Source organism: Pocillopora verrucosa, chromosome 13 (genome assembly GCF_036669915.1).
Source record: "Pocillopora verrucosa isolate sample1 chromosome 13, ASM3666991v2, whole genome shotgun sequence".
Taxonomy (NCBI): Eukaryota; Metazoa; Cnidaria; class Anthozoa; order Scleractinia; family Pocilloporidae; genus Pocillopora; species Pocillopora verrucosa.
Window position 1 is genome coordinate 622,253 of NC_089324.1, and position 13,043 is coordinate 635,295.

At 37.8% G+C, this 13,043-nt stretch overlaps 2 protein-coding genes across 5 annotated transcripts in view; one reads left to right on the top strand and one right to left on the bottom strand.

Annotated features, from left to right (window-relative positions):
• On the top strand, positions 1-8,570 carry LOC131789510 (PHD finger protein 10). Its single transcript, XM_059106651.2, has 16 exons — positions 1-135; positions 361-649; positions 1,125-1,202; positions 1,592-1,659; positions 1,980-2,045; positions 2,716-2,844; positions 3,141-3,250; positions 3,690-3,822; positions 4,388-4,474; positions 5,115-5,223; positions 5,702-5,814; positions 6,484-6,559; positions 6,974-7,062; positions 7,165-7,229; positions 7,542-7,651; positions 8,163-8,570. The coding sequence occupies exons 1-16, from the start codon at positions 124-126 to the stop codon at positions 8,297-8,299; spliced, it is 1,671 nt and encodes a 556-aa protein (XP_058962634.2). The 5' UTR covers positions 1-123; the 3' UTR covers positions 8,300-8,570.
• An 867-nt stretch (positions 8,571-9,437) lies between these two features.
• The window catches only part of LOC131789464 (homeobox protein OTX2-A), a 28,576-nt gene continuing 24,970 nt past the window's right edge, over positions 9,438-13,043 (bottom strand). For all 4 annotated transcript variants that reach the window (XM_059106576.2, XM_059106575.2, XM_059106579.2 and 1 more), the window contains one exon: positions 9,438-10,375. In XM_059106576.2, the coding sequence (XP_058962559.1) occupies positions 9,971-10,375 (405 nt within the window). In that variant the 3' untranslated portion in view covers positions 9,438-9,970. The remainder of the gene's footprint in view (positions 10,376-13,043) is intronic.

Consider the following 13,043-nt stretch of genomic DNA (forward strand, 5'->3'; position numbering starts at 1 on the left):
CGTTTCCGCAAGGTTCGTGGTGAACTGGTTTGGACCTCAGCTTCCAGGCCTGCATATGGCGGCGATAGCGGCTTTGTCAATTCTCTAGTGTAGCACGCTTTTGGTGTAATTTTTGCTCGAAGAATGCCACGGAAGGTTTGTTTTATAAATTAAATAGTGTCGTAGAGTGGCAGATGTATTTTATGTGCGAAAGGTGTAATTTCAATGTTTTGATTTCATCGTGTAGCAGCAATTATATGTTTGTTAGAAACTTGGCGCTACTTTCTTTATTTTTTCACTGTTTGTTTGTCTCTTTCCTTCTTTAACTAGTGTTGATAATTTGGAAGCGAATAAAACATCACTCTGTTCTTGAATTTCCAGAGGAAGTCAGCTGTATTGAAAGAACCAAAAGTTTTGACAGAGACTGAAATACAGGAGGAGCAACAGAAAGAGAACTCGGTAAATGAACAAGGGAATGAAAAACTCTCCACTGAAACAACAAATAAACAAGTTCCTGATCCCTCTTCCCCTGAAATTGTTGAGGAGACCTTTACTGCAGAAAGATTATTTGAGTATCAATGGCCTCCTGACAGATCAGGAGAGTATTATCTTCTGCAGCATCAAGTGTGTCAGTTTCTAGAAACAGATGATCTTGAAGAAAGAAATCCAGGTGAGAGATTTTGGCTATTTATGTGTTAAGAATAATTAGCTAAAGCAACTGAGTATGAAAAACTGTTTCTCCATTATTCCAGTCAACTTTATTCTTAGTACAAGGCATAAGGCATTTCCAGGGACTTACTAGACATGCTCAAATATTTCAAAGGACACTGAAAAAATTCCTGAAAACTTATGGAAGAGCTCTGATGCAACCTGGTATCCAATGCTCTTCTCTCTGACATTAGAGGTCTCAATGAAAGAAAACTCCATTACTAAGACTTTCTTATAAACAGTGTAGCTTAGTTTACTTAGTGTTGCATACATGTAGGACTACATTGGAGCAAGTTATTTTGGTAGGGCTGATAAGGATAGAGCAGCTTCGGTTTTTTTTTTTTTTTTTTCAATTTACCAATTTCTATTTCCAAGGACTCAGACTGCGTTCTGTTTGTGGTATCTGCTTTAAAGATTATTTTGTGAATTTTTCTCAGATTTAGAGAGGCACGTTGTAGTGGATGATGAAAAACTGTATCTTAAAGAGCAGGGAGTCATCACTGATGAAACACAAGGTACATCTATCACTTGTTAGAGTTATCCCTGAACTCCCAAGATCAGATGTTAATTCTCCCCTCCAGCTGCTACAAAAGTTCCCTGTAAACTAGTTATGAGAATTTGGTGTTAGACCAAGGCAACAACTTCTACCAGATAAACTTGAGTTTTCTTATAACCTGTTTGCTTAGTCTTATATGGATATTAGTGGGAGAGGTTACCAGTTAATCACTTTTTGGAGTAAAAGAGTTAAACGGAAAATTATAATTTGCCCTCTATTAACTTCTTGAGAACTGTACAGTTGTATTTAGTGCCTTTGAACCTGTCAATGATCCAAGAAATTGCATTAATTTTTCTACACTACCTTATACCACTAACACCCTTGTCCTCATCTGCTTCTGTATTTCAGAATTAACAGCTTATAAGACTGAGGATGTTTGTCAAATAATGATAGATAGTTTTCCCAAAAAATATAAGGTAAATGACTTTAACCTTTTATACCCTGATATTAGTATGTGTTTTCTCCTTACTGCTCTCTGTGCATTTGATATGGTGTTGATAAAGAGAATTTTTCTGACAATTATGAGCTTCTTTAGTTTGTGATTATTTCCTTCATTCTCGTGACCTAAATATGTGATTCAGGGGTGATATTGAAAGAAGAAATTAGATGCTAGTCACTTTGGGTTCAAAGAGTTAACAGTGTCAACAACAAACTGATAATGATATGAATGGGTTTGTATGAACACATTTTCAAAAAAATTTGTGACCAAATTTCTTATTCACAAAAATTTTTACAGGAATATATCAGGGTGGCTCATGTTAAGGAACGTCAAAGGATAATTCGAAAAGCAGAAGAAGAAAAGGTAAATGGTTTTAAATGAAAGTAAATACGTGTACATTGGTTCACTGATTGATGATCCAACAGACTCTAATTTCAGAGCAAGAAAATCTTTTTAGATTGAACTCTATCATATTTTGTGTGGCATCCAGGCAAACAAAGATAATAATACTTAACTACCATAACAATTATAACAAAAGTAAATTGTTGTAAACAATAAGCTAATATGCAAGCTAACATGCAATAATTTCCTCTTCAACATATTTCTTGATATTGAAGTTTCAGTGTTCAATTGCAAAAATTTCTCTACACTGAATACAGTTTAGTTTAACATAAATAGTTTATTCAGTTATATCACTCTTAACCCTTTAACTCCTAGATCAAATTTGTAACTCTCCTCACTGTCAACCATACAATTCTTACAATGTTAGTTCAGAGAATTTAGTATTGGATCAACTAGTTATCTCCAAAATGATATTTTTCTTTATTCTCACCACTTATCTGGTTGATATTGCATTGATACTGTAAGGAGAAATTGTGTCTTGGTCACTCATGGGAATTAAAGGGTTAATTACTGACTGCAAAAAACTAGCTATGGTTACTATTGGGGGCCAGCTAATATAATATTGATAATTTGAAAACTGAATTAAAAATAGTGGAAAAAAGACTTATATTTGTTGCACATTCCATTACAGAGATCTTTGGAAACTAGAAAAGTAGCAAACTACATCAAACGGGCCATCAAAGATGTGGCAGAGTTCAATGCTCAGTTGGCTCAGCAGAGGAGAGAAGAGAGATGTTCATACTTTGACATGCAGACTCAAGTAAGATCAAATGTTCTTAGGTCTGTATTCAAACCAGGTTGACCACTCAGCAGATGTTTTTTCTGGTTTCCCTGCATGGGAGGCTAGTTCATCACAAGGCCACCCCCAGCATTTTCCCAGGCTTCCTTGATGATTGGTCAGAACCCATTAATACTTGCTTCGCTCAAGGGCCATAAACCCAAGTAGACAATCCTGGTCTATAACTTACAGTATGGACCTTGAACTCAGTTAGTAGAGGGTGTAGATTAACTTCTGATTTACATTTATTGTACAAAATGTTTCATATCATACTTTAGATAATCCATGTTCCAGCCAACAAGACAACACGATTAACAAAGCCTTGCACCAAACCAAGTTTATACCCAGTTGCTCTTCTTCCAGGACAATTCCAGGAATACTATAAAAGGTATTAAATGAATTCAGCTTTTGCTGCTTTTTGGTCTAGGCAGTAAGAGACCTTAAAAAATATTGAATAAAAATGCTATTAATCCTTCTCTTTAAACCCTAAAATGACAAATACAGTGGTAAAAAACCCCTTTTGTTTAAAAAAATATTTCTGTCTGAAGTGGTTAAATTGTGAAAGACTAAAAACTCTGATAAGTAATCTCAATAAAATGAAGATCATGTTTCTGTATAGCCAACATTTTTTTTTCCTATGTTTCTTAGAAAGTTCAAGACTTGAAATAATATTGTACACTGTATATACATGTACATGAGCTTGTAACAAATGTTTGTTGTGCACATACCAGATGTTGTCTTTGCTCTTTTTTTTTTAAAGGCTAGGAACTATTGCAATCATTATTAAGTTGACATATGTTTTTGTGCTTTTCATTGTTTGTTTCAAGGTACACTTCAGAAGAGCTAAACAACTTTCCACTTGGTACTGTTATGGAAATGCCAAAGCCCCCACTGCCTCCAGAACCATATGTACCTCCGCAGCAAGCAGACTCTGAAGAATCAGATGATATATCCTTGCCAGTAGGTTGAATTAGCATTTTTTTTTCTCTAGGCATTCACTGTTCAATAGTTTGTTAACCCTTCAACTCCCCAGATCTTCTTGTTAATTCTCCCCTCTAGCAGCTATATATTTCCTCGTAATTAGTTATAAGAACTTGGTGCTAGATCAAGATAGCAGCTTCTACCTGATAAGTTTGAATATTCCCATTACCTGTCACCTGAATAATACATGAATATTATAGGGAGAAGTTTCATGTTAATCACCTGTGGGAGTTAAGGGGTTAAACCTTCAACTCCCAAGATAGAATTTCTCCTCACAACCACTGGTCTATCAAGCAGGCAATAGGTGAGAAAAAAAATACCAATTAGGAAATTATTAGTTGATCCAATATTATATTCTCCAAACCAACCTTAGAAGAATTGCATGGCCGTCAGTAAGGAGAACTGCCAATGAGAATCTTGGAAGGAATAGGGTTAACAGTACTTTATTTCAGGCCCATGAATTACATAAGTAGCCCATGAATATTTCTGGTGCTCATGGTTTTCACACAAAATTGAACTTTGAAAAATGTTTGCTGTCACACAGGATTCAACAGCTGAAGAAGGTAGTGATAGCAGTTCTGAAGAGGAAATAGAAGAACCACCAGCAAAGAAAATACCAGGAAAATACAAAGTTAGTACAATTCATAAACAACTTTTGATAATGTATGAATAGAAATTTACAGGTGAAATAATACAGATTGTTGTACATTCAACTCACACTTTGGTTTCTGATTGGCTGAAAGTGTACATTGAATTTCCGAAATCAGCATCTAGGATGTCATCTAGCCGCAGATTATACAATAGTCATGTCAAGGACACTAAAGGTCGCAGGTAGTCAGGTCATGAATGACCATGGTGCATGATTTCCAAGTGTAATCTTTTCAAGTTTGCGCACCTCGTGTTGCTTGCTGATTTGTATATTTTTTAACTAGTTTAGAAATAAATGATCAATTCCACCTATTGTTGGGACGATTTCTTTTTTCATTTTTTGTATAATAAAACAATTATTAGATTCAATTTTTGTAATATCCAGAATAATCAAGGTCTTGGTAAGGGTTATCAGCCTTCAGATGATTATTCTGGATATCACAAAAACTTCATCCAGTAATTATTTAATGTCATCCCTTGATTTTGGATTGGGAGTCTTGGGAGACAGTCGAAAACTTGGGAAAATCTAATGAGTACTTCCTATTAATTATTTTTTCAATAAGAATGTTACAATGAAAGCGCATGTATAAAACTCAACCGTCACTTTGACATCTTGTTCACAGCCCCCAAAACGTCCCGATGCACTGTGTGGCATTTGTTTGAAAGGCCCAGATTCAAACAAGAAAGGACTGCCAGAGGAACTTATACACTGCTCACAGTGTGAGAATAGTGGTATGTCTGTGCATGACTGTGTTCTGACTGCTTTGGTTGATAGGCCAATTGTTTGCAGATGTTTTGCGAAAAGTTTTCCTATAGCTTTTCCTGTGAAGTTATAGCTATAGCTATAGAAATATAGCTTTATGATGAATAATTTGCTCTTGAAAATATTGAAAACTGTGACCTTTGATTGCTAAGTGTTAACTCTGCAGGAGATTTGTTGCAAGAACAAAATAAGAATTATTTCTTTGTTAATGGTAATTATACGAGTGTAATTTAGCTTGGTTGTGTTTTAGCTGAGATGATGTACTTCTAATTATGAATGGATATTTAAACTATCTTGGCTGTACACGTTCACTATGTTATCTCCCTCTCTGCAACATCTATCAGTCTGTATTTAAAGAATAGCCCTGTGAAGGAATTGTGTAAGTGCAAGACATGCAGTAAAACTTTGTTATCACAGGAACACTAAGGACTTTTGTGTTTTGCACAGGACATCCCACATGTCTGGACATGAACACCCAGTTGGTTGTAGTAATCCAGACATATCCATGGCAATGCATGGAATGTAAAACTTGCATCGTCTGCCGCGACCCGTTTGATGAGGTAAATAGAATGACATGATCGAGTTTAAGCAGTACTTACTGTACACGTACAGAATGTTTTGAGATCTGACGAAGGTGCATCACATGTCAGAGGTATGGAGAAGAGAGTATTGTTAAGGATTATTTACTTGTTGCCACAGTAAATTGTTTGATAGTCCGGGTGAGGGCAGTTGTCCTGAGAAGAACTGTCGCCGTTAAAATTGACAGACGTTTCAACAACCAAAGCGGATGTCATCTTTAGAGTTAAGAGTTTAGGGGTCTGATTCACGTGACTTTCATGACGTTTTTCACTCAGGTGGTCAAAACTTCAGTCACTTCTACTGATAACAGACCTTTTCATGCCTTTTTAACATCCGGGCCATTAGACCACAAGGTCGAAAACATTTTACTAGCGACGAATGAGGAAATTATCGTTTTAGCGTTAGTCATTTCCTCTCTTATGTACATCTGCATGACCCAAACTACTGTAATGGTTAATTGTGCCATACCGCAAACTAGCTCCTCTTCCACTCACTGTGATAAACTTTCGAATTTAAATTACCTTAAAAGTTTGTCTGGAAACAAACTCATTTTGAAAAATGAAACATCTCTCTGCCCTCACGTTCACTTGCTTGACCGCACGAGTTATCAACTCGGACGTAAAATTTAATTCTAAGGTCTTTGTTGACAGGATAAGATGTTATTCTGTGACGAATGTGACCGTGGATACCACAGTTTCTGTGTGGGACTCAAACAGATACCAGTAGGTAAGTACATGTAAGTGTGATCATGGGTAATAGTTTCCAGTTGTGTTTCTTGTTAATCTTGGTGAAAATCGGTGTTCATTGTATGCGATCAACACACTGATTGAAATGCAGCAATGATGTTACAGTTTTACAACCCCACTAAACGCGTTGAAACTTAAATTTTACCTCGACAAGACCTGCAGTGAAGGACTTCCTGGGGAGGGGAGGAGAGATGGGGCGAGGGAAGGGGCAAATAATGAGGAAGGGAGGGGAGAGGGGGTAAACACGCACGATGAAGACGAGGCACCTTTTACCAAAACGATGAGTCCTAAACTGGAAAACTAAACAAGCCTATAGAGAGAACGAAAGTAGACGCATTTTGCAAATAAACGGTAGGTGCCGTTGATTGTCCACTGTGTTGGTTTCTTTCATCAGGTCGGTGGACATGTGATAAGTGTGGTATGTGTGCATCCTGCTTGAGAAGATCCCCAGGTGAAGGCCCAACCTCCAGATGGAAACACGAGGTTTATATAACTTCTTCTTACAGTTTTACTCCCTTTTACCGCAACCAGCTAATGAGTGCTTTGACGTATATCAGCTAATTTGGTTTCGTATGTGCCCCACAGTACACCAAACCACGAGACGGATCAGAAGTGCAGTTCTTACAAACCTTGTGTTCTGCCTGTTCCAGGTATAAACGGTTACATTATGCTGTTTCTTGAACACTGCGTGCAGTGTCCACGTATTGTACACGCACATAAAAAGTACACGCATTTTACATGTGTGGACTTGCTGCAATTCCTGTAGATACTACGCTATCAAAGTAAGAATAAACGTTGGTCGAATTTTTAGGGGCGATCGATTTTTTTCCTTGTTTTCAGGTTGTAAAGGAAACGTTGCTTATATGCTTTATGAATGACTTACATGATGGTGGTCCATTGTTCTCTCCTATGTTTACTTCTCGTACATGTTGATGTTACCTTTTCCATTGTTCCTCTCACAGGTTGTTCCGCGCAGGAAACTTCTGCCCGGTTTGCTTAAAAGTTTACCGCAATGACGAGTCTGATTTGCCCATGGTGTGTTGTGACATGTGTGACCGCTGGATTCACACAGGTTTGACTGAACTACTTTTTTACCCTTATTTAATTTCGATTTGGAAGACATTACAGCGCCGAAGCCCAAATCCAGAAGTTTGGGTTCCATGTCACAGTGTTGTATTCTTGAGCAAAACACTTTATTCTCGTGGTTCCTCGTTTCAAGCCACTTAGGAGTATAGCTGGGTTCCGGTAAACTCTGGGTAGTTACTTACGGTGGAAGGAGCGTAATTGCTAGTTGTTTATACTTCGAAAACCAAGGTTATCTCAGTTAGGATGGGTTATGCAATATGCATCTTGTGTGCTGATTGTTATTAATCACTTAAATCATACACAGAGCTAGAAAACTTTTATGTAAGATTTATATACAGGTTTGTGACAATTCAGGTGGGAAAAGAACTATTTGAACTTTAGTTCCTCTTACGTCACCTTAGAAAATGTCCAAAGAACAGTGTGGAGAATATGCATACTGATGTTAGATTGTAAAGGGTTCACATTGCACTTTTAAGAGGATGGTTTTCACCTTTCAGATTGTGATGGTATCGACGAAAAGGCTTATGCACAACTCGCCCGGACGAAAAGCAAGTACAGCTGTGTCCTGTGCCGTGGAGAGAAGCAAGAAAGAATGGATTCTTTTCACAGAAAGAACAGGAGCAAAGCTTCATGAAACTTATACAGATTTTACTTTTCTATTTATGACTTACTTTTTAACTTATTTTTGTGTCCTCTTGTTTGTGCTGAATTTCTTTTTTTAGGGAACTGGTGCTGGTTATACACAGGTTCAGCTAGGTTGTCACTCTATGAGGGATTGTATCCAAAATTTCTGTAGCATGGAACGAATTCGCTTTTGTTCGGGGCTGGGTGGCTTTCCGTGTGGGGCAGTGTACCTCTCCTAGCACGAAAGGGAAGAAGGGAGTGGGGAGAGGGCGAAGGGTGAGGGACGGGGGGGGGGGGGGGAGAGAAGGGTGAAGGGATAGGATAGGAAATAACCATGGTGACGTAATGCTTGAGCATCTTTGAAGCCCAATCGAAATTGTGTTACTATTCTCTTGGAGTTGTGGCAGACACTTAATATTAGTCCGAACCACAAGAGAGAAAAGATTCAATCTTTAACATACAGGAGATGATTCTATGTATACCTTAAAATGCTCTATCAATTTGCAATCATTGTAGAGCAGAATGACTTGCATTAAAGCTGCAACTGTTTTGCATTTAGAGAGGATAGGAAAGGAGGAGGGTTCAAGGTTGTTCGATGGTATTAGATGTTGTTTGAACTTCTTCTGAACGTTAACTTTCATGTCCTAACGCTTTTATTGAACGACAGTTGTGGCACCATCAAACATCCTGGTTTGTTCTGAACCCAACTGATGTTCGACCGACCCTATTGGGCGTCACGAAAAACTGGGATCTCAACCACATCGTAGTTTAAGAATGTGTTTACACTTTCAGTAGCAAGCACTCGTTGTTTTGTAAAATCTCTCTCGAATCCCCTCTCAGTCCTGCAGTGGCCAATATAATATGTAATTAACTGGGTACGAGTTACTCCATTACCCCTGAGCAATTTTAATGGCTGGGGAGAAGGGGAATTGGTACCGATGAAACACTGATGAAGCTAAATTGTACAATAGTGTACTCCCTAAAAGACTTTAAACTCCGAAATCACACCTGTTTAGTGACACATGGCACACACCCTTTCTGGCCAAATAAGGAAGTGCTTCCCCCCTCAAAAAAAAAACTTCTCAGAACCTCTAATGATTACCGAATGATTGGTGAATGTGTAGACGAGAAAAGAAATCTTAAAGAGCTTTAAGTTTTCCTTTTGTATTGATCTTAAATGTATCTACCTTTTGATTGCTAAAAATGTAACAAGCGTCGTAAACTGAATTGGAGAAAAGCATCGCTTACACGAAGCAAAAGATAACAAAGATGACTCAAAACTAAAAAGTGAAGACTTGTTGCTCATTGAAGAAACGGAAGGGGGGAGGGGGGCGTCGCCAACCATTTCTTGTCTCCGAGATGACCATTTCAGTCTTCAATAGAAATAAACGTGTTTAAAAACCTCTAAATGTGAAATTTATGCTAGCTAATATACACTGCGGCTAGTGCAAAAGCTGTGTTCTTTAAATCGTATGTACAACATTCTGCTTAGTTTTTTTCTTGAAAAAAATTGCCTTCGAGGATTCAGCCGATTCCCGTGAACTTCATTCAGCGTGCTCTCTTCCGTACTCCTTGAAATATTCGGATACCTTCGGCAATCTTCGTGCGATACTCTATTCTGGATATTCCATTGGCGCAGACGAATCATGTTCACCACTGTTTCGCGAAAATCTAACAGTTGTTACATATGAGTCGGTGGGTACGCTTGCTCGCCTGGTCTATTCATATGCATGTAAGGTGACGCCGACATGTATGAACAGTCAGAGTTCGGACGATAATATGGCGGGGGGGCCGGTGCAGGAGGAGGGTGTGGGGGAGGCATAAACACCGGACCGGAATTGTTTGTTAACACAGGAGGGGTGGGGTAATTTTGACTGTGTGTTAGCGGGGTAGATGCTGGCCCATTCCACATGTTATTTATATTTGCGCTGCAGCTGGGGAGCTGGTATGGAGAAGGACTTGATTTCTTTTGTTCAATTTTGGACGTCGGAATTGTTCCTGGAGGTGATTTCTTCTCTAGTTTTCGTTTATTTTCCGCAGCTTTGTCCAGTTGGCGACATTTCGCTCTTCTGTTTTTGAACCAAACCTAAATCGGTGAAAAGTGCAATTAGTACACTGAGTTTGATCACAATGCTTACAGTTCTAAAACATTTTGCTTTGGGTTACGATTTAACCCCCACTATCTACTTCAAACCTATCCAGTTAACTTACCATACCAGTTAACAGTAAGAAGTGTCCTACTACAATAATACCTTAAAGCCAACAAGCAAAGTAATTCTCATAAATACTCTTGTAAATAACGTATTAAAATGCTAAGGAGAAAATACATATTGATCTCAGCTAATGCAGAAGCACGTCGCAATTTGACCTTTTATTATTCAGTTCATCTAAAATCCTTGTTTAATATGTTTCCCTAAAGAGTGACTGGCTTCCAATTTCTCACTACAAAATCACCCTTGAACCAAATATTAGGGTCATAAGAATAAAGAAAATGATCACCAATTCAAAAAGCTCCAGATTTTCGATCAAATTCTCCTTGCTGGTAACGTAGGAAATGTTAAGATGCCAGTGTAGAGAATGTGATTAGTAATGGAGAGTAAAGGGGGTAAATCTTTGTAATTTTGATGCATGCTTGGTCCTTTTTGGTGTCATCTTACTCTTTTCATGTTTGGTTATCTTAGTAACGTCATTTCATAATTTTATTAAATTCAAGGTTCTCTGTCATTTTGAAAATGTCTCCAGTTGTTGTGATAAAGCCCATTGTAGTAAAAGAATGTTCACTACTAGTCTTTTCTCTCGCATAACGATACTGGTATGGGTTAGGGTAGCACGGTTACCTTTGGTGTGGTGTGAATGAAATTTGTCGCCTTCTCCAAGAGGTCTATGGCCAAAGCATGGTAAGAGAAAAGGCTGAAATCCGCTTTCCCGAAAAATTGGAGATACGAATAATACGCGATGAACAAAAAAGAACCAAACCTAATGTAAAGTTTAAAGAATTAAAAGACAAAAAAAGGTATCATTTGTACGCTGTCGACTAATGAGTCAGGCAGGGATAACGAGTTGGCTCAACCATTATGTTTGAATGTATTTTCAATTGTGTGGCATATCTCTGACTGCACCTCAGTTGCTGATGCACAAATAAGACAGTTTTATTTTTAGCCGTAATTAACCAATACAAGATATCCTGTTGGGTAACCACGGCAAATTCTTGCGGTGAATAACTTTTCTCTCATAAAAGGTGAAAAACAAAAATCAAAGTGGAATCTCCGAGTGCTTATCCAGATCTTACACCTGTTTAACCTCGTACCCAGGCTGCCAAGGTTGGTACCTGTCAACATGCCTTATCTTTCGCTCTATCACTGATATCCTGATCGCATTTTCGCTGGAATATGTCTTCGTTCCTTTGTGGATTATCCAGACCGGTGATACGGGATTTACCCCACAACTGGGATTAAGGGTTTTAAAAAATATTTTTGTCTGGCGAGGAGCAACGAGTCCCTAAGTGAAAATTGTGTGTTACTGCTTCCGTTGTCCTCGAAAAGCGCGCTCCATTCCAGCTGCTTCAATTTTTCTCTTAGATTAGTTGGGAGAATTTGGTTTTGAGTCTCAAGCTAATGATCTTGTCTCTTCTCGTCATTTGTTTGCCAAAAAGTGTATATGAAAAGCTTTAAGGATCAGAGGCGAAACTAGCCCTCTATACAAGAAAACCATCACACAAGGAAGAAATTCTCTTTTGCTTTCATTAGAATGGTCACACTCTAAATTCACGCAGAGTCTAACAGTTAGTATCTCCCCAAGTATCACAATTAACAGCGATAAATGAAAGAACAGCTTATTGTTAACATTTTTTGAGACAGCAAAGCATCCAGCCCTCACAAAGTGATCGCTAAGAACACATCCAACTCAAAGACCAACTATAACCCAATTTTTCTGATATTACTGTTAGCAACGACAGCTCGTCTTCGTATGTAAAACATTCCTGTATCATATCACGACTTTCAAATTCTAAACCTTCTTCATTCAAGGAAATGAAAAGATATACAATATAAGAAATATTTTAGGATAAAGTTTGAGAAAACTAGTGTTTTATAATGCATTCAACAATTACTGATACATCCAACGATGTTGGTATTGTTTTATCATCAGAAATCTCTCAAGACATTTTATCCCGGAAAATTTAACCCGAATTCGTGACTTGAAATTCCGTGACTGTTAAGGCCAGACAGTTTTTATCGCCAAAAGTCTTTGTTGAAAGTAATCCTCGCTGTTAGATCACAATTGATAAAAAACTTCTTGTTCCTTTAAGCTAATTTAGAGGACTAAGATCAATTTCCATTCTTCTATGACATACGAAAAAAAAATCAAAAGTATTCCTTTGTTTGTACGATATCAAGCATCAAGCACAACTACATATCTTCGGAAACATATTGCCTCTTTTGTCTCCGTTAAGCTAATTTAGCAGCTTAAGATCAATTCTCTACTTCTATTACTTGAAGCAAAAAGCAAAAAAATAACAAGTGTTCCTTTGTGTGTCGGCTATTCAGAGCAGGTATATATCTTCGAAACCACATTGCCACTTTAAATTTTAATGTTGTGTTTCCTTTGCCCATTTGTTTTATGAGGAATTACGGAATGGTATTTCCTGAGATCGACTTTATAAATGCATCAAAAACCAAGGTTAGGGTGTTGTCTTTTTTTTGTTTTGAGCCCCTGGAGAGGCAAACACAAAGAGAGATCTATTTTAAGACTGTTAG

Bases quoted from the DNA above. Each gene is read 5' to 3' on its own strand.
- LOC131789510 (XM_059106651.2), top strand. The intron at 3,823-4,387 runs GTAGGTTGAATT...GCTGTCACACAG, and splicing joins CAGATGATATATCCTTGCCA to GATTCAACAGCTGAAGAAGG. The intron at 7,652-8,162 runs GTTTGACTGAAC...TTCACCTTTCAG, and splicing joins TGACCGCTGGATTCACACAG to ATTGTGATGGTATCGACGAA.